Below are 27,941 nucleotides of genomic sequence, written 5' to 3' on the forward strand. Positions count from 1 at the left end.
ATGTTATACATAACAAACCTTACATGTGATATCAAGGAAAGGGCCTTCATGAGGTGTTATAGGACTTATTATTATTATTATTATTATTATTATTATTATTATTATTATTATTATTATTAATTACCGTATATACTTAGAAAAAATGAACGGGTATATTTTAAGATAAAACATGGCAATAAAATCTTAGCATATTATGTTGTAACCTAAGTGAAAACACCTCAAATTTAGAAGCAATGCATTTCAGCTACTCTGATTTTGTTGCTAAATTGCTCATTACAACACAAGGATAAAAGTACTTATTTTAAATTGATTTTAGTATGCATGAACGAATTAATTAAATATTTAATTGTAACTTTTAACTAAAACAAATTCCTGTAATTTGTTCCTTAACAGTAAACAAGAATTTGATATTATTGAAAGGTGTTTCTCCTCTACAATACATTAAATTTGTAATCGACGAATTGTTACTCAATATTTTCGTGGAATTTTAGGAATGGTAGAAAGAGAATCTAGTCTTGAAAGCGTCGTTAAACATCATTGTTTATCGTCTACGCTCTCCGAGATCAGATGAGAATTGTGCGAAACAGGGAAACTTTTGGCACATTCTGGAGCATTCATTGATAGAATTAAGTAGTAAGACAGAAAACTCTCATTAGCGAAACAAACAAGATGTTAAGACAAGTCTGCTGTAGGCAAAATGTGATTTAGTTACAGTTTATTGGGAACAGTACTTCGGAATGTCCAACATTTATACTCTATTTTCGTCTTCAGTTAAAAATAATTCAAACTGGTTCGCGTTGCGAACGCAAGAGGGCATTGGGTGTTACTCAACTGGCCTGGACACAACACGGCACGAGGAAAGCACGTTGTAACATCATAAAAACTGTAAGTATTAATCTGGATCACTACGCAGTTTCTCTTTTGTTTAATACAGTGCTTTATGGTATAGTAATGGCAGTATTCCGACACGCAATAATAAGCTTGTGATAATAAGCTTGTTTTATAGTTTTATGCTTCGTAGCTTTAGTACAGCTGCGGCGAAAATGCGACTCACGAGCACATTGTGGCTCGCAGTGCTTTTCTCTCGCTTCCTACCTACAACCCCCACCCTCTCACTCACTTCAGTCAAACTCCGTTCCATTTGTATTTGTCTCTGACCTGCGAGTGGCGTATCGTCGCAATATCTTCTCGAAACCATGTACCTCTATAAAAAACGAAAGTTTCAAGTAGGATGGGAGGATGCATTCTTTTCCTTACAATATGATGAAAATATTAAATGTATGATTTGTTCACAAATATTACTAGGGAAACGGTTGTATAACATAAAACGGCATTATAAGTTACTACATGTTACTGATGAAATATTAAAAGGTTAAGTGTTATTATTATTATTATTATTATTATTATTATTATTATTATTATCATTATCATCTCTGTACGTCGATTCTTTTACAGCAGATGTACGAATAATGCGGTTAGATTTTCAATTTAAACTCACAGATTTACAATGCGACGTTAAATGAAAGCTAGATGTAAGGACTTAACAGATATTGAACTTTTCAAATCTCTGGAAAAAAATAAATATTTGAAGCTTCGTTCTTTCGCTTGCTCTGTTGAAGCCATGTTCGCTGTAACTTACGTTTGTGAAAAATTATTTTCAACAATGAAAATAGTAAAAATCAAATTTAGATCACGACTGACAGACAAATACCTTCGTGATCAACTACGAGTGGCAGTAAGTGACATAATTCCTGATTTTGAAACTTTGTCGCAGAGACATTCTGAAGACAGTTAATTTTAGGTTGTGATAATGTGTCCTATGTTTTCTTGTTCATTTCTTTCTTCGTTACACGTCCTAAACAACTTCCCCTTCGGTTGTCCGCCTCCCTCCATAGGTGCTATGCACGTTGCAGCTTACACAGTGGCTCGGCGCACCATGGCCTTTTCGCCACGGCTGCTTTAGTATAAACAAGTCATTTGACGACGATACAATTTATATCGACAGCAGCAGCAGCAGCTGTGAGCAAGAACTTGATGGGAAACTGTAACATGATTATCATTAGGGGCAGTATTCTGTCCCACGGCGTACGGAGATATTGTTCATATACTATATTGGCGTGACGTCAGGTTTTAATCACTACACAGGTACTATTCGAGAACTAAGGAGCGGATTTCTATGTAATTAAATATTATTTTTGCGTGTGATAAAACACAATTAACAAAGTTAAAAATTCCGAACATGAAGTTTCAAGTTTAAAACCCGAATTTTATTTCACATAAAAACACATATTTTCACAAAAAAATGATGTAAATACATATTTTCAGGAAATCTATTATAAACACATAAATCTTGGAGTTTTTTTACTTAAGTAATTTTTACAAGAACTTTTAAACATTTTAAAACTAAATCAATTATGTCACTCAGAAGTACGTTACCTTTTTTAAGAATTCTTGGTTGCTTCGTGTTTCTAAGCGCTGTGTGGTGTATCCGTGATCCATTTTTGTAACAGTATCGCCTCAACTTCTGAGAACTGCTAGTCAGCATATCAGTGTTATTATTAGAGAATAAATTAACATGGATAAGAAGGAGAGATCTTGCAACACATAATTAGGAATGTTTATTGTTGCTGAAGATGATTTCCTTCCACGTTTTGTTGTGAAACACAACAGATAAGAGCTCGGGTATGAACATTATTTAATTTAAACAAATCTCTCCCCTCTCGTTATGTCCATCAAGTAAGGCAATACTCTTGTTGTGATTCCCTGTTATCGGGCTTCGTCAATCGATATCCTTCAAGATATACTGAAAAATGGTTATTTAAAAAACGATTTGGCTTTCCTATTAGCAAATCTAAGCTTTTTGTGTGACTCCATAAAAAAAAACTCGAAACATCCAAAAACCTGTTGTCTCAAACAGGGAGGTGCGTACCGTGGAAATTAAGCTAGACTCACTACCTGGTTCAGAAGTACAAGTACTAAGGGACAAATTCCAGAATATGTTTGGGAAAAACAGTGGATATAAAAAAATGTGTAAAGTTGCTCAAGTATTGGAGGGTGTGCCTGTAGGTGAAACCGACGGTGTTTGTGTTTGTGACATTCCTCTCTTTAAATATTCACGTCTAACGTCCTGTGATGTGGAAAGATCGTTTTCACAGTATATGTCGTTGTTCAGAGATAATCGGCATGCATTTGTGATGGAGAATTTGGAAATGACCTTTGTTGTTCACTGCAATTCTCGGCCAACTACTAGCACTCATTGTGGTTGGTGAGTACCTAGTAACTTTTTTTTTGTCCAATCTAATAAGGTATTTTTGTCATATTAAAAAATATTTTTTTTTTTAATTTTAGCAAATATTTTTGTACTTTTTAGCACATAAAAAATAAATATATTTTAAAATTTTAGCACATAAAAATCCGCTCCCTATTGAGAACATTTGCATCTTGTTTGTGTACAGTTGAGGTTTTATTCATGATTCAAACTAGACCCCTCAGATACACCCTCAGACTGTTCACAATGCATTCTAGTGTCAGAAAATGATACTACGATGACCTTTTCTACAATTTAAATTCTTTATTCATTTATTTTGATTGAATTATTTTTACTGGCAGAGTTAAGGCCTTAAGGACTTCGCTTCCATTTAACCAGTATAAAAATATATAGTAAATATTATAAACAGGCTTCGTAATTCATCTACCTATAAACTGGAATGAGGTTCCTGATTCAAAGTGTTATGTGACGTCATAGCGCAGGTACAGGTACGTTCGTATACAAAATAGTTACGCATCCTCTGCCCTTTTCCTCTAGAAAGTCAAAACCGGGACGCAGTCATAGTGAGTAGTCTTATCGATCACTGCTCTTACTAGTCGTATTATTTAAATAACTACATCTTTGTGGCTGATTGAAGGTTCATTGTAGAGATAAAATGCCTTAGGTAAGATTTTTGAGCCTGTAATATTGCAGGGTATAGTTGAGGATATTTTAACTAATATTTTCACTTTCAATATAGACAATATTACATATAAATTGTGTAAAATAAACGTAAAAGTGACAAAAACAATGCACTGAAAGACACGGCAATACCAAAAGGTACAGAAAGTGTACTGAGCGTAATCCAAAAGAACCAGTGCCATCAAAATCTGAAAATTATGACGATATTAACTCGACGTTTAGCATGCATCTGTGTAGCCTACCATGATGTTCAGTACCAACATTCCAATTAATAAATTAAATAATCTACATTTTAAGGAATTTCTAGAAAAGGACATAGAAAATTAGTGGTTTTCAGTGACGAGCGACATGTGCAATATCCTAATGAAACAAGAAAAAATATCAGACAATAGGAATATCTTGTTCTACATCATGCACCAATTACGTCATGTGCTATTGAAATAATTTTTTGCAATATAAAATAATTTTAAGTGATCTCCGCATATGTTCAAGTTCCGTAATTTACGAATGCACGTTATTATTCACTGCAAAGATCACGACGAAAATGAACATCACGGCTCAAGCATGTGTTTACTAGTATAGCTTCAGAATGTAGGGAGTTGACTGTACTCCACGAATACGCAGTGACGACCTGTTTGTTTATATCCTTATCCATTGCATTACCTGTCTTCGGCGTACTATAGTCCCGTCGCTCTAATTTCCGGCAGCCAATCACATTGCTGGTCGGCTACATTTAAACGTGTGCGTCTTGTGATTCGCTGATACATTTCCTAAGGCTCGATAAATACTTAATATAATCGCCCGCCATTTTGGCTCTTTCGTTGGGTTCGCAGAAAGCACACGAGGACGTTATTTGCCGCTCAATTATTTGCTCAATTACAGTGCGTTTGATTTATTATCATAGGAGCTACGATATGATAATGTTTAACGGTGCGGCAAATAGATTCCTCGTATGGTAGTTCGGCAACGAAACAACAAAAATGGCGAACGATACTACCTACCTAGACTTTATAGAGCCATCAATTCCTAAGACGTAAGCAAAGAGTAGGAGTCACGCCGGGAATAACAGCGTCGCGAGTATATATACCCAATGTGTCTTTAACTTCAGTCTTTAGGTAGCTGGAATACGAAGCCTGCTTATGGCATACAGTAGCCCTGGGCATAAAGGGGAAGGGAAAAGGAAAGAAGATACCCTCCCCCATAGGTATCCTTTTCGCTTATACCGCTCTGGAAACAAATACACAGCAAGGCACTGTGCATTAGTGGTGGATTTTAGGTGACAACCGAGACCCGAAAGCTATGAAGCTTGTCGTATACAATCCGTCACTCACAAATGCTTGCCTTCCTGTCTAATCGCTTGGGTCCGAATACTTTCACATTTGTTGTAGGCAGCTTTAATGTGCGTTACTTGTGTTTGTAAGCAGGGTGTCTGCTGAAGGACACGTGACGTAATGTATACCCTGTGCACACTTATATTCATTCCAATGTTGTTGGACTAAGAAAACTGCCTTTAGTTATAAAAGAGAGCAAAAATCTCGCATTTCTTGCTCGGATCTTATTCTTAAATGCAAACAGTATTATACTTGAAAACACTTATTGGAAAAGCTAATTTTATGATGAAAGTTGTAAAAAAAGAACAGTCAGAATTCTGTCCTTGTAGGAAGTTAAAGTTGTGTTGGGTATTGACAGTGTTAAGGCAATTTTTGTGAGGTCACATGTTTTGCCTGCTTGTAGAGGTGCTGAGTGGCGATGCCTCAGGAGACGTGTGACGTGTGCTCGGCCCCCGCAGCCCACAAGTGCAGCGCCTGCAAGCAGGCGGCGTACTGCAGTAAGGAACACCAGAAGCAGGACTGGAAGAAGCACAAGGACGTGTGCAGGCCTTTCGAGGTTAGCGAGAGGGATTCTAGGCTGCACGGCACGGACTGGTTGTCTGGTTAGGTCACAACACTTTTCCCTGCTGTAAGACGAATGTCAAGTAATTCCATGGTGAATTGTCGGACTCATCTCGTTAAAAATACCATTTTCACTATCATTACAGAGAACGACAAATATCTTTGTTGATGAATCAGATCAGAGAAAATTACGTTATTTATGTAGGTCTACCACTATTTTGTTCTTTTTTTTTTAGTTAGTTATTTTACGAGACTGTATCAACTACTAAGTTATTTAGTGTCGGTGGAATTTGTGATATCGAGATGGCATTTGGAGAGATGAGGTCGAGGATTTTCCAGAGATTACCTGACATTCGCCTTACGGTTGGAGAAAACCTCGGAAAAATTCCAAGCAGGTAATCAGTCCAAGCGGGAATCGAACCCTCTGGTGTATACCATGTGCGCCACTACGTCATACTACTTTTGACCAACAAAACGGTACGAAAGGACGTCTTTCAACCAATCATGGATGATTATCGCTACAATTTTATTACTTCCCTAGCATTTGTTTATTTTTTAACTCTTCCCTAGCATTTGTTCGTTTTTATCACTTCCCTATCATTACTTTCGTTGTTTGCCAATATTTCAAACTGCAAATTCTTCACTGTACTATAAAACTTTGTTTGCGATCGTTGTTTGTTTCCTGCTTAGATAGTCGACTGAAAATGGCGACTCCGTTCAAACATTTTGATAAAGGGAACATAGTGAAATAGAATTTTAGTCAGTCAATTAATATTCACTTTATTGTTTTAGAGTACTTTATTTCTTCTAATCTTTATATGATTTCTTCTGTTTTTATCACCTCCCTACCATTTGTTTCTTTGTTTGCCAACATTTCAAACTGCAAATTCTTTACGGTACTGTAAAACATACTCTGCGATCGTCTTTGTTTACCGCGTATACAGTCAACTGAAAATGGCGGCTCCGTTTAAACGTTTTGGTGAAGCTAACATTAATGAAATAGAATTTTAATAAGTCAATTAATATTTTATTGTATTAGAATAGACGTACTTTATTTCTTCTAATCTTTATAGTCCACACCTGTGGAGTAACGGTCAGCGCGTCTGGCCGCCAAACCAGGTGGCCCGGGTTCGAATCCCGGTCGGGACAAGTTACCTGGTTGAGGTTTTTTCCGGGGTTTTCCCTCAACCCAATACGAGCAAATGCTGGGTAACTTTCGGTGCTGGACCCCGGACTCATTTCACCGGCATTATCACCTTCATTTCATTCAGACGCTAAATAACCTAGATGTTGATACAGCGTCGTAAAATAACCCAATAAAATAAAATAAATAATCTTTATATACTTTCTTCTAATCGTATAATAGTCAATTAAATGCCACTCGAGTTTTGATTTTCTCTAGATAAATCAAAACCTCTAGTGAGATTACTGTTGATAACATCATCTTTATGAGAATTGTGGCTTTGATTGTTTTTCCGTGTACTCTTCAAATGACTCTGTACAAGATGATTGCTATTCTCTTCAAAACACTGTAAAGCCATAAAACAGTAGTGATATAAGTGCATCTCTAGCTAGTGAACTTGGCTCGAAGCTACCATTTATATTATATTGCACCCGAATAATTTTACAATGCTCCACTAGATTATGGTGACATACGAGATTGACACCATTAATATATGAGGGTTTTGGTGTAGAAACCAGGTAAGTCCACTTTTGGTAAAGAAATGAGTTAAAGTATGCATCGTATATAGTACGACAATGCGCGTCTTTTGGTGCAAGAACCAGAGCTGTGTGGACTTACCTGAATGAGATACGCTTAGTTACCAACAGAGACCTTGGTTGTATTTGGAGCAAGAATCGGACTAATCCTAGAGTGCATATGTAGAGTTTGTATTTTTATAATACGGTATAATATGATTCCCATGTGAAGGTATTTAAGATTATTGATAGTTACAAATACAATTACAGACGTGGACAAATTATTAGACTAAATTAATTATATGTGCAACAAAGCTGTATTTATCGGCAGAAATAATGAACAAAAATGTATTTTGGACAGCACAATGAACAGAAAATTGAGTCTGGAAGTTACTAATATTTTGTGAACATTCCCTTATTCTTTATTAACACGTTGATTTCGTCAGGGATGCTGGAAACCAAAGTTCGACAATTTCTTTGAATATCAGCATTATTTAGCCAGATATCAGACAGTGCTTAAATGAGTCTATGTTTTGTTGTAAGCCTTTTTTTATTCACTTTCTTCTGCAGTATAGATAGCAGATTTTCAATTTCGTTCATGTCCGGTCTTCTTGCAGGCCATGGGAGAACAGACTGTTGAATATCTTCTGCAGCATATAATTCAAACACCAGTGTACCAACACAGCCAGACAAAATATACTTAACCATTGGAAAAATATACCAGAAGATGTAAATAATCATATTTGCAACAATAGAGACTCTGTGAATTATACTGATAGTTGATATGACGAATTATATTGTTTCAAAGAAAAACGTTTTAGTCTAATAATTTGTCCACGTCTGTATGACCAAGATTGTTTATATTTTGTTATTCATGAGCTTTACGTAGACGATAATGATATTTTGCTAGAAATATGTCAGATTTTAAATGCTTGGTGCAAAAGCCAGATAAGTCCAATTTTGTTTTCGCATTTACTTCAAAAGTACTTTTCTAGACTTAACTGGTTCTTGCACCAATCCCTTCATACACTGTAGCATACTCACAGAAAGACACAGCAAGGAACTACTGTAGATGTTAGCTTCAGAGTTTCATTTATAGTTTCTCGAAGACTAACAGAGATGATGATTTTCAGATTCGCTCCTCCCCAGAACTGGGAAAGTACCTGGTAGCATCACGTGACCTATCTCCCGGCGATGTCATAGTGAGCGAGGCGCCGCTGGTGGTGGGCCCCAAGCTGCACAGCGAGCAGGCGATGTGTCTGGGGTGCCACGTCCCCACTCGATACGACAGCGACTACCGGTGTCCCAAGTGCCTGTGGCCGTGCTGCGGGCCGAGCTGCCCCGCGGACCCCAAGCTGCACGCCGCGGAGTGCTCCATCCTGCGACTGCAGACTAGGCGCAACCTGGAGGCGGCGGCCGGCAAGGACGTGGGCATCTACCACTACGACGCCGTGACGCCTCTGCGCTGTCTGCTCCTGCAGCGCCGCAACCCGCGAAAGTGGCAGCAGATACTGGAGATGGAGTCCCATGTTAAGAAGCGGGGGCCCGGCACCGAGGTTTTCAGGTGTGTAGGTCCATGAAAGTAGCATATTATTCATAGTTAAACAAGGTGGATCAGAAAAAAGGCGATTTTAAGCCTCGTTTTTTTTGCACGTTATGCATTATTCCAGTTTTCTTACTTACAAATAGCTTTTAAAGAAGCCGGAGGTTCATTGCCATCTTTGTTTTTATATCGAGTGAAGGAGAAATGAAATAATAATAATAATAATAATAATAATAATAATAATAATAATAATAATAATAATAATAATAATAATACAGTAGTAGAACCCCGCTAGTCCGAACTAATTGGGACCAAGGCCTATTCGGATTATCGAAATTTCGGATTAAAGGGGCACAGAGTTATAATCCGGATGAGTTTAATACCCCAAGGGTGAAACCTAACCATTTTCCCCCCATTACTACATATGCTAGTGAATTATGGTGATTTTCTAGTTTGAAGGTTGAATTTTTTTTTCCAACTTCGTTTCGAATTTCGATACTGAGAAATACTACAACTGGTAGTGATTTTCTAACTGTTATGTTGGCAGCAGGAACAGCTGCTGTCGTTAGTGGAAATTATGAAAATTCAAATTGTTCAAGATTTCTGAGCCGATTACTGGAAGCTAGTGAAATTCGAATATACTAATAATTAATTAATATCAGAATCATATTGATACATAATAGTTATTTTGTGTATTGCGTTGTTGCTACAATTCAAGATTATAGTCAGATAAATGTAAATAAGTATAACATGTGGTGTGATACATGCATTTGGGTGATCGATAGAAAATGCGCACGGAGACAGCAGTTGTAACTAAAATAGCAAAATTATCAGGAGTAAGTAAATATTCTTAAACATGCATTTTAAAGTGGCATTCGGTTTTCGGAGTTTGTACTAATCATTTCACTCGATGAAACAAAATACATTTTTAGGTTAGGTCTCGTGAATCGTAAACTGTTTAGTCAAAGCAATGAATTTCATGTTGTCAGACAAAATACATTTTAATATTAGATTATATTAATCTACTAATTTCCAACATAATGTGCGAGAGGTTCAGGAGGAAAATATAGGCATACTCTTTCACAAATTATTGAACCATTTAGAAAACACCTCCCAACATAAATATGAAATGTAGTAAATAAGTAAATAAGCAAGACATAGTTATTATTAATAGTATATTATTATTATTATTATTATTATTATTATTATTATTATTATTGTACATGTCATTGTGATTTTACCCCCTTTGGGGATATCTGGTATTAGTTGGCAACACTGAAGAGACGACCAAATTAAGCTTTTAGGAACTGCTCTTACGTGATCCTATATAAGTAGGGAAACTACGCTTTATCCCCTCCCCTCCTCTCCCCTCCCTTTACTGTCCACTACTTTGTTCAGTTTGGAGGTCAGAAAAAATTATATTAACATAATGGTAGATATAGAAAAGAAGGTCTTATTAATTCACTAGTGACATAAGTAAGTTGTATCGTATGCACCTATTCTACAGTAGTGGCAAAAAACCGGACCGACCCTTGTAGCTGAATTCAGAGTCGCAGATTCAAATTTTGCTAGTCACAAAACACATCCATCTTGTATAATTAATTGTAACAATGAAATTTATTGCATTTGTTCGTTTCTTGCCGTGTTTTGTTTCCTTCAGTGCCTCAAACTTACAGAAGAAAAAACTTTGAGAGTTTTATTTTGATCTGGCATCAATGTTACATTTCTATCTCTATTTGGGAAAGATAACTGCGTATTTTTACATTAAATAGAAGTCTATAGTTTTGGCTTCACAATCGATATTGAAATTACCACAGTCTGACACAATACACAGCACAGGATTCTTTTGTATCAGCTACAAGAGTCGGTCCGGTTTTTTTGCCACTACTGTACATTTTGAGTTTCTAAATACTGTACCATTGAAGTGATTGAGTTTCAGGTCAAATATTCATTTTTTTTCCTTTTCTGTTTCTCCCTTTTCCATGTTCGGATTAATAGGAATTTTATATTAGCAAGGATTGGACTAACGAGGTTCTACAACGTTATTGTTATTGTCATTTCTATGTACTTCTCAAATCATTGAGGTTTCACCTGTTGAACAAACAATTCTCTCTGATTCCAAACAGTTCCAATTTTCACAATCCTGGTTTATACGATCATAATTGAATACCTCCTTCGAATAAGGATGTAACCAACAAGTCTATAATACACGTTTCAGGAGAAAAGAAAATAATTTTAGAATCATATTTCGTTAGGCGTATATTTACTAGCATAGGGATGCAAAACTGTGCTGCAATTGAAGCACGCGTCATAAGTCGGAACACGTAACTCATCCCATTCCTACAACTCTCGCGTCATTGTACGGTAGGGATAGAAGAGAAGAGAGAACAGTGTGTTTTCCAAACGTCACAGAAACGTCATTGAAGGCTCCGGCCATGTATATGGGGGAACGAACTCTTTCCCCATGGTTCCACCCCTTTCTTCCCCAGTTCTGCAATCCTGTACTGGCAAAACCATTTGATTAATCAAGGATACAAGTTTATTCAGCTATTGGATACATTCATTTATTGTTATAAATTAATGGATAATTGATTAAATGGCGATCTTACTCGTGTTAATTGTGTAAGCATGTGCGGCTTACAGCTGTTTCGGTGTTTCTTCACACCATCCTCAGAGCCTACTAGATCTCGGCGTCATCTCGAACTTCGCTGCCTGTTGTATGTGTGCGTTCGATTGTTGAAAAGTGTTGAAATGTGGTGTCAAATAGTGTGTGTGTTCTGAAATTGATCTGTGTGTTGATAATTTGATCAGGGTGTGTTTTAGTGTGCTAATATATTTAATATTGTTCTAGTGTGTTGAGTTTTTGGTTTTTGGGTTGTATGTGTAGGATTTCCATGTCTGTATTTACGTTATTGTATGTGTGGTTAGTAGTAGTTATGTGTTCGGCATATGTAGATGTATTGTGTCCTCTGGTTATTGCTTTAATGTGTTTTTTTGTATCGAGTTTGGAATGATCTGCCTGTCTGTCCAATGTAGAAACTGTCGCAACTATTGCATGTGAGTTTGTATACGCCTGTGTGATTATATTTATTTTTTTGTGTTGTTTGTGTGTTGAGATGTCTTTGTAGTGTTTTTTATGTTCTGTAGGCTATGTTGTATTTCTGTTTTCTGAATGAGGATGCGATCTTGTGTGTGTTTTTGTTTTCGTATGTTAGTGTGATGTATTTCTTGTGTTCTTGTGTTTATGTTGTGTTTTGTGTGTTTTTGTGTTTGTTGAGTTTTTGTTTTGTTTCCTTATGATTTTGTCTATTATGTTTGGGTTGTAACCATTTTCTTATGCTATGTATTTGATTGTATTCACTTCTTCATTGTAGTGTTGTTGGCACAGCTGTAAGCCGCACATGCTTACACAATTAACACGAGTAAGATCGCCATTTAATCAATTATTTATATTAAAGTGTTAAAGTAGTGTACGAAAGATTCAACGTGGATTATAAATTAAAGCTTGAAAATTACTTTTTCTACCGAAGTCATATATTTCATTAGTTTGATGTTATACCCATTTTCGAGGGAGGTCTTCAATTATATTTGATCTGGTTCTAAGTACGGTTATGTATTCAGGGAAATCCGTGACCGAGTGGTGACGTTCCTGCAGGAGAACTACCTGCAGAAATTGTCTGGCGCGGGGAAAGAGGGCGACGCCGTGCTGGAGGACTGCTCGGAGAACACGCTGCACAAGATCTGCGGCGTGCTGGACGTGAACGGCCTGGACATCCGCCTGGCCCTGGGCGCCGAGGTGGTGGCGCTGTACCCCACCGTGTACCTCATGGAGCACGACTGTGTGCCCAACACGCGCCACAGCTTCGAGATCGCGCTAGGAGACAAGCAGTACCGCGTCACCGTCCGTGCCACACGACAAATCCGCAAGTGAGCTCATTGTGCCTTTATATCGGTGTTGCCAACCCTGCGGCTTGACTGGATCGCGTAATTGGTTCAAAATTATCGTACTTTTCATTGGAGGATCGTACACTACATATAAAAATAGGCCTGTTTGAATTATCTTACCTAAACCCTTCCACCGTGTTTTATTTAAACGATTTTTTTTATATTCTTATAAGGAAATAATAATTATGTCCTCTAAAATCATAACTAACAATATTAAAACATTTGTTTTGTGACAATTAAACAAAAAACTCACATCTCACTAATTACCATTTGGCAGAATTATTTTAAATAGGTATGCCATGTATTAAATATCATAAATACAGTAAAACCCGATTATTCGTCACCGAATTAACCGATTGGGGGATTATCCGACTGTCTTTCTCTCTCGCTCTTTTTTCTTTTACAAAAAAATATATGAGTATTGTACAGTAGTGGCAAAAAAAAAACCGGACCGATCCTTGTAGCTGATTTCAGAGCCTTGTTCACTCCAAAGCACGATAGACTGGTAACTAAGACTTTTGTGATTCGAATCCTGTTCCTTATTCAAATTTATTCCCAATACTTTTCAATTGCAGCGATATTTTACTACTTAATTAACTTATTATTCTCAGAACATGAATTTTACCAGCAATCGAAAAGTATTGGGAATAAATTTGAATAAGGAGCAAAAAAAGTTTCCTTCCTAGGCAAGATTCGAAACACGAAAATCTTAGTTAGCAGTTTCTCGTGCTCTGGAGTGAACATGGCTCTGAAAACAGCTGCAAGAGTCGGTCCGGTTTTTTTGCCACTACTGTACATTATATTAGTACGAATTTTTTTTCTACAGAGTGTTTTTTTACAAACCATTTTTAGCCTTACGCAGCATGATCTACACTTCGAGTGGTCGTGCTGTCTAACTTCTATGCAAAATATCTTCCGCAGGTGTCAAAAGAAAACGTATTTGCTACAAAAAAAGTGCAAGTAATTGACTGGTTTGGGAAATGAGAAACTGTCTCATCACAACACGAGATAGGAATTACAACTGTGCGCGATTTAATGAAAAACAAAATATAAAGTGCATCAAATTTTTAAACATAAGACCTCTACTATTCCCATCTTTCCACAGACAGCTGTCATAAGGAGTTTCCTTGGCCATTAAAAACCCGTCGTTGAAAACTAGACTTAAATTAGTGAATTTATGATCCACACCTAGCGTGTGAAAAGTAAAGACCACGGCGGAAATGACGAAACTGTATTATGCACTTAGTTTTTGAACACCTTTTATAGTACGGACTATGCGATTGTTTCGATTAACCGTTCACTCCACCCCTTGTATTAGGGGGAGGTTGCCTATATTGGACCAGTTTTTTGTTTTTTAATCCCATGTCTTTAATAATGATTAAATTAAATCAAAATATGTTCTAGTACATTCTACATTCTATGTACTTTCATCCTATAGTGTTATATTTTAAATTACTCAATTCCTAATAAATATAAAAAGGTAAAACCAAAATCATAGAAATGGTCCAAATTGGGAAACCGGTTGCCTAATTTGGACTCATAGTGTCCCAATTTGGACCTCGCAAAAATGCATTAGTAATAGTAAACAAATAAGTAGAAGAAGGGTATTTATTATAAATATCTTTAATTCACCAAATTTTACGTTAAAAATGTATCAGCTATTAACATTTGGTGAAAGAAGTTACTGTACACAATTCTCTGAACTCTGATGAAATAGTGAAGAAAAACAAGATAAATTAATTACAGAAACACTATTGCATTCAAGCTGATTGTTAGTCAGAATATTTCTCTTTGCACTGAATTAGTTTTATATTAGTTGCTTGTCTCGGTTACATAGCCCATTTCAAAATTAGAGGAAGACTCATAGAAAAAAAAAAATGCAAAATGTTACATAGAATTGGAAAGTCCCTGTGAATAAGGAAACGTAGACATAAAAAATAAAAAGCTGACATGATTTCCTCTTGCGTTTGAAAGTTACCAGTGACAGTATAAAGAACCCTGCCGCATTGACAACACAGACTACTATGGTGTTTACACCTCTTTCACCACTTACGGCTCCAACTTGGTGTTTCTCTTTCTGAGCTATAACTTTCCGTTGCCTCTTTTGCACCGTTGTATATCTAGATTCGTCAACGTTGAACACAGTATTTGCTGTGATACCATTCTCATCGACAGTTTTTTTTCAGCAGGTCGGAAAACTGGATAACACTGTCCCTATTGAACTCCTTAGCTCGGGCCATTTATGCTCCTTCTGGGTGACGGAAAGAAAGTTTTGAGTTTCGCTTCATAGAAGCACAGAACCACTTCTTTCCGGTCATTTTTTCTCCTTGTTAAAAGTGTAGGGAACATCATATTTTCCTGCGACATCAAAAGCAAGCTTATGCATATCTTTGATTGTCAACCCATAAAACCTTTCTTCAAACAAGAGAATGTGGTCGGCAATAATTTTTTCCATATCTCAACTGAAGGTTGCTTGCCTTCCGAAGTATTTCATTGGAAAGTGTTTTTGCAATCAGCATATATCTTTGCTGTAGTCTATGGCACTCCATACACGCGAGCACACTCGTTGAGTCCATAGTCACCATTCCTTTATGCTGCTACCGCCATCTTCAAAGCATCATGTCATTTCCGGTAAGTTCCCCTTTTTGACATCTTCATAAAGACACAGAATCCCCCAATATACTACTTTTTCTTTAACGTTGGCCATAATATAATGCTTTATATTCATGTTGAAAAAAAATACTAACAGTTTCCTAAATTGGACCAGTCCAATCCAGGCAACGCGCTGAGGTCCAACCTAGGCAACTTGTTCACTTATGCAAATAGACATCACTAAACAAACACATGAAATTAAAAACTAGTTTTAAAACACGCAGATAGTAGCTAATGAAAAATACTTGTAACATAGTATAGAAATTGCTATTGCTTACTCCTACTTTATATAGAAGCTTAAGATCCGTAGCGTAAAAATTGTAAGCGAAAACACCAAAACGCGTTAACGGCAATCCTATTCGCTAAGATGGCTGCAGCTCACTGAACTTCAAGATGAGTACCTTAGGCACCGTCAGAAAGCAGTGGTACCAAATGAAATGTTTGAAATACTTCTATATATGGAAATACAACTGCGGTCCAATTTAGGCAACGGTCCAAATTCGGCAACTCTCCCCTACTACGGATAATAGAGGTTCTACTGTATTAATGACTGTTTTAAATAAACTCGCTTGTTCTACTCGTATAAAAGTTTATGAATTATTAAAAAGGTATTCCTTTAGAATTATGACTCTAGAGGACTCAGTTGTTAAAAATTAAATATGGGCGCACAAAAATATATAAATATTATTATGTTCTTCTTTTGGGAGAAGCTAAAAATTCAAAGAATCTTCCTCCTCAGGAGGATCAGCAATAGCAGGAACAGAAGAAACAGAACCTACATCTAACGCAGGGCTGGGCATCGGGAGCGGAACCAGACTCTAAACGGGGACGCTTAATATTCATCCGTCACTGAATCAACGCTGCGCGGTGTTCGGCGGAGTAGAAAGGGGGTGAAGAGAAATCATATGGCTCCCCGCGAGAGAGTAGAATCCGCTCTTGCTGCCCAGCCCTGATCTAGCGCTTTCACAGTTTGATCACCGCGCACAACCAATCTTTATGTAAATTTGGAAAGAGTTTATCATAATTTTCTATATAATTTTGTTTCCGTTTTTTATATTTAAGTATATCCGATGTAGATTTTTGGGAGTAGGGCGTACGAGGATCACTATCACTATATTCTGATTCCATTGCCACGTCACAATGACATATGATTTCTTACTGTCCATGCACTGCCACAAGAAAATATTGACAAAGGAAGTACTGTTACAGACTTCCCTGCTCCTTTGTACGTTTACTGCATAGCCTTTGTTTCTTTCTGAAAACATTATAACTAACTTATTACATGCATACGTGAAAAATTATGTTTAGATTATTGGGAGGATTGGAGAGATCATTTCTCTGAGATGTTTTGCAAATAAATGGAAGAACTTTGTCCTCGTCACTTTTTAATAGCTCCAAGTAACGGATTTTCAACGCGTCGCTATAATAATGTTTAGTCTGCCAAAATCAAGCTGTGTCCAGGACCTCGAGACATGAGAGCATTGTTTATTATTTATGTCTTATAGGAATTTGTTTTCTGCCAATCGACTCTACAGCACTTATAACGTAGATATTCTACACGCAGAAACTACTTTAAATGGAATCACCGTCTTCTGTGGCCGAATTAACAAAACTGCAGTAAACTATATTGGTCTGAAGTGATAACACTAATTATCTCTTCTCAAAGTTAAATTTATTCAGGTACTATACGGTGATATTATCTTAGTCATACAGAGAATGGAATTCACGACTGTAAAAAATGCTGCTTGAAAGCAACATCATATAGCTTAAGTAGCAAAATTTAATTTGTTATACTGAATTATTTCAACGTTAAAATTGCTTGTTTTTTAAAATGTGTATATGATAACGTTATGCAATTTGTGTTCTTTTGTTTTGTGTGTTTTTGGAAAATATAATTCCAATTAATGCTCCGCCATAAATGTTGTAACTAAAACCTTGTGCATCCCTCGTGTTTATCGTACGGCTCGTCCTCCCCACACGTTACCTGCACTTTGTTTACGTTTTCACTGTGCCTAAACGAGACGCTCTACTGTAGTACTCAGAACAGCGTGCAAATTCAGGTCTATCTAGACCAGTGATATCAGAGCAAGCGCATTTTTCTGACCTTGATGTCGAGCGCGGGCATCAAGCGCTAAGTATGGAAAGAGGAAGGGTTGTGTACATGAATAAGCAGCCTGTTGGATTAAGAAAACAGTGGTGCACAAACTTCTAACGGAACGTTATGTTGTTATTTTTATATGGCTTCTTTCTGTTTGATATTATCTATATTGCCTCATATTATCTATGTTATCTGTAAAACAAAAGTACTAACACCAATTTCTTAATATTGCAGTTGTGTTTTATATGTTAATAACATAATAAAGAGCTAAGAAGGAATATTCACATAAATTCCATAGTAGTACAACTATACTGTACTAATGAAACACATCATTCATAAAGAAAGTGATATCCCAAAAAAAGGGATTGAGTATGACATGATAAGTTGGAATTGGTATTGATGGTATCTTTAGCCTTATAAAAGTAATCAATAAACTAATCAAAACAATATTACAAAACAAAGTTACCTAGGTGTTGTATATGTTTTAAGTGTAACTAATATTCCATAACAAAACTCTCATCGCATTATGCTTTTAAGGTGTTATTGGTGAGCAACTTCCTATCATCAAAATATTAAATTATTTTCTTGAAATGTGCTGAAGCTATACAACACACAAGCACGCATCTTTTGCTTATGATGTAACAGTAGTTGCTTTGTTAATTCATTTTCTTACAAACAATTTTCATGCGAATATTTTCAAAATTTTCAATACACTATCTTCAGTAATATGTATTTACGGTATATTAGATTTACGAAAACATTCTGTAAGGCTACTAAATAAATAGGCATATATCTGAAAATTTCGCTTTTCTATAAAGGAATTTGAGAAAATATTTATTTTTAACAAAAAAAAATCAAACTTTAAAAAATGAACATTAAAATTAAAACTTACATTCTTATAATGCACTCATACTTCTCAGACAAATCTAAAAATTAACATGGATACAGTTTTAATAAGTTATCTTCCCTTTATCTATTGGATCAGTGGTGTTATCTATTGAATCAGTGCTGGCCATCCCTGAATATAGCTCGACCAGGCGGCATGTACTACCTCTTTCGTCTGTCTCTTTCCTTTCCGCTGTAAAGCGCTCAGGCTCTCCTGAGCTCTAAAGCGCGCGCTTGCTCCTATGGGCATCATGACTGATCTAGACCAATCGCGAGCTTGTGGCAAACATAACTATTATATGCAATTCCTTAATTGTAAACATGAAATTTAATTTCTTGTTTTCTGTTCGCTCCAGGGGAGAGCACATCTCCACCATGTACACGCATGCGCTGTGGGGGACGCAGGCGCGCAGGGACCACCTCATGTCCACCAAGTACTTCAACTGCCGGTGCAAGCGTTGCAGCGATCCCACAGAGTTGGGCACGTACCTCAGCGCCATGCGGTGTCTGGGGGCTGAGATCCTGAGCGACGGCTCTGCCGACGCGTAAGTGCACAGGGCGTCCAAGAATTTGAACAACTGCAATTCATAGCGCGAAATGTCCTTGGCTCTGGACTATAGCAAAATGTGGGCAGATGTCTGGTTTATCATTACCATATATGAGAGTGAAATATGTAGGTTCACTACTGCATATGCAGTTTGATTAACGTCTGGCCCACAATACGAATGTAATCCGGTAGAGTTACGTAGATCATGTGTATGGTCATTTGTTTATTTGATGTAACAATGTAAAATGTGTAATATATATATATATATATATATATATATATATATATATATATATATATATAATAATTTGAACTGGTAATGGAAATTACGGGAAAACGGCTGAACGGATTTTAATGAATGGCCCCTCATTTTGAAGCTTGGCATCCAAGCATTTTCAGAAAAATAGTAACTTTCAGTGAAGCGTTAGTTTTCCTACATAATTTTCCTATTTTCCAAAATCAATTTTTCGTCAGTTTTGATAACTAATTACATTTTAGTTTAAAACAAAAAACACACTACAATAAGCAATGGGCTATTACACGAAGGCCATGACCTGCAGGATTGCTGACATATTTAGAGCTCAAATTCAATTGGTTGTTAAAAACTTCAAGACTTACTAAAAATAATTTACAGGTCTGATTCTGCGGTGTGTAATTTTCTGAGTACAGCTGTATATTGGATATTAAAATCTATAAAACTTGAGGTGGTTTGATGACATTATTACCATTAGAAATTAAATATTATTATAGTTAATGCCATGATATAACTATTTTTCATTCATTATAGCCCTATAATTATTGCTATATTGATAATATGGAAGTGAAACGTTTTGGGGTTATGTAAGTAGATGTAAATTAATCTTCTTTTCTATAATTTACTGAGTGGCGGCTATATAGTATAATTTATATTAACTACAAAACTTACATAAGATAAAAATATTGTTATTAAAAATCAAATATTTTTATAGTTGCTAATCAAGTGGAGTTGAGTCTTTTTCATATACTTAATGGTGGTGTGATGTAGATATTTATATGCGTCATTCTCTTCAGTATTGGTTCGAGAGAGCGCAAAAATTACAGTTGCTAAGGAAAGACCAGAAGGTATTACTTACTGATAAAACAAGAAGTCTACAAAATTATGTAGTCTCCCGATCATTTGAGCAAGATCTCTTAGCAGGATAAAATGATTTCACCCTCTACATTTCAAACTCTACATCTAGCAGCTATACAAAGATGTCTATTGTTCGAAAGCATAGCAAACCTGACATTTTTTAACTTTCACCTACAATCCACAATGAACTGAAATAGCTATTGCTTTACTCCCGCATAAAAAAAACCCTGATCGTTCTGACATTGTTACTTGCGTTTTCGCGTTGAAACTCAAAAACTGAAGGTAGATAAGTTCAAGGAAAAGTATTTGGCATAAAAAAACCATTCAGAGGGAGTATGTTTCATTACTACGGAAGCAAATAACTTTCAAAATGTCTGGTATTTTTCATTGAAAATAAATCTGAAAAATTTTTATTTGAACGTTTAATGAACTTAGTTTGCAGTATTTGCTGCACAAGCCACTAATTACTTTATAAAACCCGAAGTTTATGAAATTTATAATTTTGTACCTAGAAGATTTGATGTAAAATAGTTGCTGACATAGGCGCCGATATTGGGGGAGGGGGTAAGGGATTTTCTGCTACCTCAGCTTATAAAGCCAAGGGGCGTTGCTCCCAATAAAATTAATAGAGGGACTTGCTCCTCCAAATAATACGAAGAGAGATTCCTCGTGTTGAAAAAAGTAATCACTTTGTTTGAAAAAGGAACTAATTTTATTTTAAATAACTGGGGCATAAGCCAAAAATGGTTATTTCAAATGCATAAAGAGCGTTAGCTGTCTCAACGAACGTGTTAGTGACGCAATTCACAATTCTCCCCCCATTTTTCTCCTCCTGCATTTGAGATAGGTGAAACACAATATGATGCACCAGTAATTCCACTTCTTTGTCCACTTTTCAGTTCAAATCTGTCAACTGTTGCGATCGAACGGTAACGGTCATGATTATTACCAAGCGGAAATAAAACAATTTATTTACAATTCAATTAACAGTTTATTCGACTGAATTTTTACCTAAAATCAGTTAACGAATTATATTATTAATGTTCAACATTTTTCATAAGCAATTAAATTTGTTAAGAAATTTAAAAATGACTGTTATCAACATTCAGTTTCAGTGATCGGTTCTTGTGATGATCGTCGTCTAGGATGTGTGTTTGTTAAGTAAAAAGTAACGTTAGAATAACGTAGCTGTAGCAGGATAGGCATCCTTGGTCTGTGCGTTTTGTTTATAAAAATTAACAACAGTAGTTGTCGCATGTCCCCCAACCGACGTTGTGACGACGTATAGTCAGTTTCTATCGGCTGTACTTTCCATTCACTGGTGTTTTAGCTAGGGGATAGGGAGCGCTATTCCCAGCATGTAGGGTTTTATAGTCGCGACGCTGTTATTCCCGGCGTGACTCCTCCTCTTTGCTTACGTCTTAGGAAGTCAAGGCTCTATAAAGTCTAGGTAGGTAGTATCGTTCGCCATTTTTGTTCTTTCGTTGCCGAGCTACCAGACAAGGGATCTATTTGCCACACCGTTAAACATTATCATGTCGTAGCTCCTATGATAATAAATCAAACGCACTGTAACTCAGCAAATAATTGAGCGGCAAATAACGTCCTCGTGTGCGTTCTGCGAACGCCAACGAAAGAGCCAAAATGGCCGGCGATTATATATTAAGTATTTATCCAGCCTTAGGAAATGCTTAACATTTTCATCATCGAATCACAAGACGCACAAGTTTAAATATAGCCGACCTGCAACGTGATTGGCTGCCGGAAATTAGAGCGACGGGTCTATAGCTAGGGAAAGGGGTAGTGTTTACTTAGTCTGAAGCAAGTCAAGGCCCTATCCTATATAGTTACACAGTTATACAAATACTTTATTCGAACCTTAGTAATCAGTGGTTGCGGTCTAACTGTTGATAATGGATAAATTCTTAATAAATAAATCTGTCCAAATAACACAGCAATTAAAAGGAAGAGAATAATAAATTGGGTTGTACTTAGTAGTGGCAGTGAAACTAATGGCTCGTGTGCATTATCGCTGCAAGAATCAAAGAAGGGCGATCAAAACAGTGAAAGGGAAATAAATTAGTGTATAAAGGCTGTAGTTTTCAACAATCTTGGGTCAGTCAGTTTCCACGGTTATTATTTGAAAAATCAGACGATGTTATTATTTGTAAGGATATTTTTCAGAATCAGTAATTAAAGCTTTCTATTATGCAGAGTCCTGTCCCCTCATTATTTCAAAGAAATCGATGCCTACGATTACTGATAATAGTATAAATCTGTCCCTTTGTACAGAGACGGAGCTTCATGCGGAGGTACACAGTTACCAGTTTCGCCACTGGATGACAATACAGACTGGCGCTGCGATCGCTGTCCTGTTGTTCTTAGTGCGTCACAAGTCAACGAACTAGTGTCAAGAATCGGAGAGGAGGTGGATAGTGTTCAAGCTGTGAGTAAAATGCTGCAATTATTTTCGTTATGTATATGGAAATATAAAAATTGGAAATTAATCTTTTGAAGAGGTGGAAAAATTCAAATACCTGGAAGCAACAGTAACAAATATAAATTATTATTATTATTATTCGGTTGAGAAGCTTTTATCATCCAGTCTGCTGTCAAAAAATCTGAAAGTTAGAATTTATAAAACAGTTATATTACCGGTTGTTCTGTATGGTTGTGAAACTTGAACTCTCAATTTGAGAGAGGAACATAGGTTAAGGGTGTTTGAGAATAAGGTGCTTAGGAAAATATTTGGGGCTAAGCGCGATGAAGTTACAGGAGAATGGAGAAAGTTACACAACGCAGAATTGCACGCATTGTATTCTTCACCTGACATAATTAGGAACATTAAATCCAGACGTTTGAGATGGGCAGGGCATGTAGCACGTATGGGGGAATTCACAAATGCATATAGTGTTAATTGGGAGGCCGGAGGGAAAAAGACCTTTGGGGAGGCCGAGACGTAGATGGGAAGATAGTATTAAAATGGATTTAAGGGAGGTGGGATATGATGATAGAGACTGGATTAATCTTGTTCAGGATAGGGACTGATGGCGGGCTTATGTGAGGGCGGCAGTGAACCTCCAGGTTCCTTAAAAGCCAGTAAGTACGTATTATTTGCAAAGTCCTACGTTCAGTCTTTCACATTTTCATCACGAGATATAAAAAGAATTTGATGTAGTGTTATAAAATATTCGATTAAAAATTCTCAGAAAATATGCATTTTAAACAGCCTTAATACTGAAGAAATTTATTTCTAGCCTATTATGATGAAACCATTGCACTTTGCGGCTTCGAGGGAAAACAAAGTCTGTTGTATTATTAGGCCTATTGTAATGATTATTTTATGGTATTTTTCTCTTTTAAATCCAGCTATGAACTCATAAAAATAATTAAAAATACTTAGAAAATATATTTCACATCTCTGATATAGTGATTTAAATCTTTTCTTGGTTTACTTACCATTCACGTTTACCCTAGATATCAAATTGATCTTCATTCATTCATTCATTCATTCATTCATTCATTCATTCATTCATTCATTCATTCATTCATTCATTCATTCTGGCCTGCGCAAGGGCAGGTCTTTCACTGCAAACCCAGCTTTCTCCAATCTTTCTTATTTTCTGCCTTCCGCTTCGTTTCCTCATATGATCCATGTATTCTAATGTCGTCTATCATCTGATATCTTCTTCTGCCCCAAACTATTCTCCCGTTCACCATTCCTTCCAGTGCATCCTTCAGTAGGCAGTTTTTTCTCGACCAGTGACCCAGTCAATTTCTTTTCCTCATCCTGATGAGTTTCAGGATCATTCTTTCTTCACCTACTCGTCCACACCTGTGGAGTAGTGGAGTAACGATTAGCGTGTCTGGCCGCGAAACCAGGTGGCACGGGTTCGATTCCCGGTCGGGACAAGTTACGTGGTTGAGGTTTTTTCCGGGATTTCCCTCAACTCAATGTGAGCAAATGCTGGGTAACTTTCGGTGTTGGATCCCGGGCTCATTTCACCGGCATTATCACCTTCATCTCACTCAGACGCTAAATAACCTAAGATGTTGATAAAGCGTCGTAAAATAACCTACTAAAATAAAAAAAAAAATAAATTCACCTACGCTTTCCAATACAGTTTCATTTCTTATTCTGTATGTCCATTTCACATACTCCATTCTTCTCCATATCCACATTTCAAATGCTTCTATTCGCTTCTCTTCACTTCGTCGTAATGCCCATGTTTCTGCGGTATATTCTATAAAATATTCTAAGTTGTTATAAGTGCAAACTTAAATTGCCAGACAGTTTTCTTTACTCATAATACTGTGTGTTTTCCTGGATTTAAAATGCAGGTATTTAACATTGCCTTAAGGAATCGATGTAAAAATCATTAAAGCTCCAACTTAATCGTTTGGGCCATGTTCAGAAATTAACAGGCTTTGACAATTTGTAAAACAAGAGAACATCATTAAAGTCAAAATGCGATGTTCTCTTCTTTTATAAATTGTCAAAGCCTGCTAGTTTCTAGACATCGCCCACTGATCAAGTTATTTATTGACTGTTTTTATACGTCCGCTATTATGGTAGTGTTAAACTCCTATGGACTACACACGGTATAAAATAAAAGTTGAATGTATTTTGACAGTCAAGTCCCACTGTAACACAGCTGGAGGAGCTGTTGTCCAAACTGGGCATGTTCCTGCATCCTCATCACTACCACTTGTACTCCGTGAAGCATTCACTGGTGCAGCTATATGGACACCAGCAGGGTTACCAAGCCAGCCAACTCAGTGAGCAGCAGCTCGAAAGGAAAGCGGGTGAGTGATTTTATTGGCAGTTTGAATGGGATTAATATTAGTGCTGTTGATCGATCAAAATGTTTAATCTGTTAACTATTTGAATTTAATCGTTTAATCGATAGATTAATCGAGTTTTGATCAAGTTGAAAAAATGTTTTAATGTACTGTACCTACACAATTATTGTTAAATTTAATTTGTGTTCGGTGATAAGCATAAGTATTAAATGTTGTATATCTGTATACATTGTATCGTTATATTACAAAACAACTATTTTAATTACTTACTTACTAATATATTTGTTATGAGGCTTATAATTTATTGTGTCAATTTCTGCGGGAATTTTTGAGACAAACATAAATAACAAAAAGTATGAAGACTCACCTAGTAAGTATTGCTTCATCCATGATTTTAAACATGTGAGTACATTCACATGCTCCGAATTACGTGCCGCTCTACGTTTAGTAACAATGTTTCCTGCATCACTAAGCACGAAAATAACGTTTTTCTTCTGTCAAGCACTTCTCCACGATCGTTCAATTTAAAAGCAAGTATTTCACCGAGTTTATCTCTCATATTCTCATATGACATAATGGAGTTTACACTTTTCACAAACCACAGAAAACTGATTTATTTTCTTTATCAAACTAAACACACAATCTTCATATACAAACGTAGTACAGAAACTGCAACTGCAAAACTACAGCGGTCGAAACAGAAGACTGGATCCTATTGTAATCGAATTACCAGATATTAAAAAGAGAAGAAGGTAGCTGTTGCGCTCTCACTTGCACGCAGTGTAGACATGGTTATTTTAAAAGGGATGAGGGAGATGAATCCCAGTAAAGTATGTATTTCATATGCTAGAAAGATGAGCTGACAAGGTGGAAGTTTTCTTGGAAAACCATAAAACTTAATAAGGGTTTCGCATTATGTTTCAACTTTCAATAGAGGTAGACTAGGTCACTGTCCTCATATTTCCATCTCTTTCTGAAGTGTTGTGCAAAGATTTTCCCTACACTACCTGGTTTACAGTTAGAAAATAACAGTACTCTTGCGCTTTTAAGTAAGCAATTTCCGAGAGAGAAATATTGTCGGCATTTTTAGTATGAGATTTTATTAACAAAATAATAATGAATATCAAATACAACCTATTAACTTTAATCGACTCGATTAATTGATTAAATATTTTTTCTTAATCTTACGACAGAAATTGATCGATTAATCGATTAAATCCCACAACACTAGTTAATATCATCATGAAAGGTAAACCTGTTGCTTTTAGACAAGTGAACTTCCTGTTATATTGAGCTGCAACAACAGACTTTCATAATTTCAGGATTGCTTCCAGATAGCGTTACAAAATTGTTGTTGGTGGTTTCAGAGATGTGCCGCGACCTGCTGGCTGTCACAGACAAGGTGGACCCCGGTTCCTCACGTCTCGCCCTCTATTCTTCGGTACTCCTGCACGAACTGCACTCCGCTGAGTTCCACCTCGCCCGTCGGAAGTTCGAGAGAGATCCGCCATCCATTTCGGCAGAAGAGATGACCCGCAAGGCGCAGGGTGCCAAGTCCTTGTTGCTGACGGCCATCAAAGTGCTGGAGCCGGAACCGGACTTCTCGTCGGGCAGCAGGATGATGGGCCTCGTGCGTAAGGCCCTCGTCGACCTCGAGAGTTGGGCCAGGGACAAGAAGCTCACACTCTCATAAGATCCACTTGAAAATATAACTTACATCAACCGACATGACCACATGGTTGCTAACGATCGACTGTTTGGAGTTCTTGCAATAGCTAACTACTGAGATGGCATGGTTATTTAAATAGTAATTTGGAAAGACTGTTTGTAACAAAAATTGGGCAATTTAAAAGTTTTTAATATGTGAAATAGTTCTGTAGTAAAACAGGATTTTAGGAATCGAAGGCTGTGAAAGTTAGAAAAATTATAGAAAGGGTCATTCCACCGCCACTCACATTACAATGTAACAACTCTCACCACATATTCTTAATTATACAGTTCCTGATTTTAATTGTATATTTTCATTTGATAAAGTATTTCATTGCCCGTAGAAAGGATGAAAATAGGTGTACAGTTACTTGAGAAATTATAATTTATTAAAAAGGGAAAAAAAAAAGTTAAATGTACTGTCACTCACATTACAAAATAAGGGCATGCATAATAGTATGCATACACAATAATGGCAAACTTTGCTCTTCTAAAAACTGGAAACGTAAGATTTTTTCTGTTGGACATCATAATATAATAGCGATAACTGAGTGGGAATAAAATTCCTGTTGAATATGTTTAAATTATTGCTGTATTTGTGTCACTCATATTACAGTTCTGTCACTCATATTACTTGGTCAGAATTACTTAATAAAAAAATTATTTTGTGCGAGATCGTGCGTATTTGCTTGTTTTCCGCACAGAACCAATACGCGGTAAGTGTGAAATACCACATACAATATTCCCAACGTAACACACATAACAATTTCCCTCTTCTTACCACTTCAGCGCGACATTAATTTTACTCCTTTAGGCTTTTAACATATTATTTTTAGAGACGTTTAACATAGTAATAATTATAAATTGGAAACTTACCACTACAATTTCACCTAAATTGCAATGTTAATTATTGTTTTTAAATATTTTCAAAAATTAAATAAAGTCTACTACTCCACGAAACTTATTGCATTCCTGATACAAGTAACATTAAGGAAGCCGTGAAAAAAATCAAGATTCCAGATGCCGATGTTATTACTGCAATATGTTATATAAATAATATTGTTAAAATATTAAAATGAAAAATAAATCATTACATAACCTTACCGTTTGT

General features: G+C 36.4%; 1 protein-coding gene across 1 annotated transcript; it reads left to right on the top strand.

The window, feature by feature from the left end:
• The first annotated feature begins 756 nt into the window (after positions 1–756).
• SmydA-5 (SET and MYND domain containing, arthropod-specific, member 5) lies at positions 757–27,941 on the top strand. The gene is made up of 8 exons (XM_069843702.1): positions 757–885; positions 5,684–5,836; positions 8,673–9,103; positions 12,704–13,009; positions 19,019–19,207; positions 22,613–22,766; positions 24,955–25,126; positions 26,491–27,941. The coding sequence occupies exons 2-8, from the start codon at positions 5,699–5,701 to the stop codon at positions 26,814–26,816; spliced, it is 1,716 nt and encodes a 571-aa protein (XP_069699803.1). The 5' UTR covers positions 757–885; positions 5,684–5,698; the 3' UTR covers positions 26,817–27,941.

The sequence above is a fragment of the Periplaneta americana genome, chromosome 13, assembly GCF_040183065.1.
Source record: "Periplaneta americana isolate PAMFEO1 chromosome 13, P.americana_PAMFEO1_priV1, whole genome shotgun sequence".
NCBI lineage: Eukaryota > Metazoa > Arthropoda > Insecta > Blattodea > Blattidae > Periplaneta > Periplaneta americana.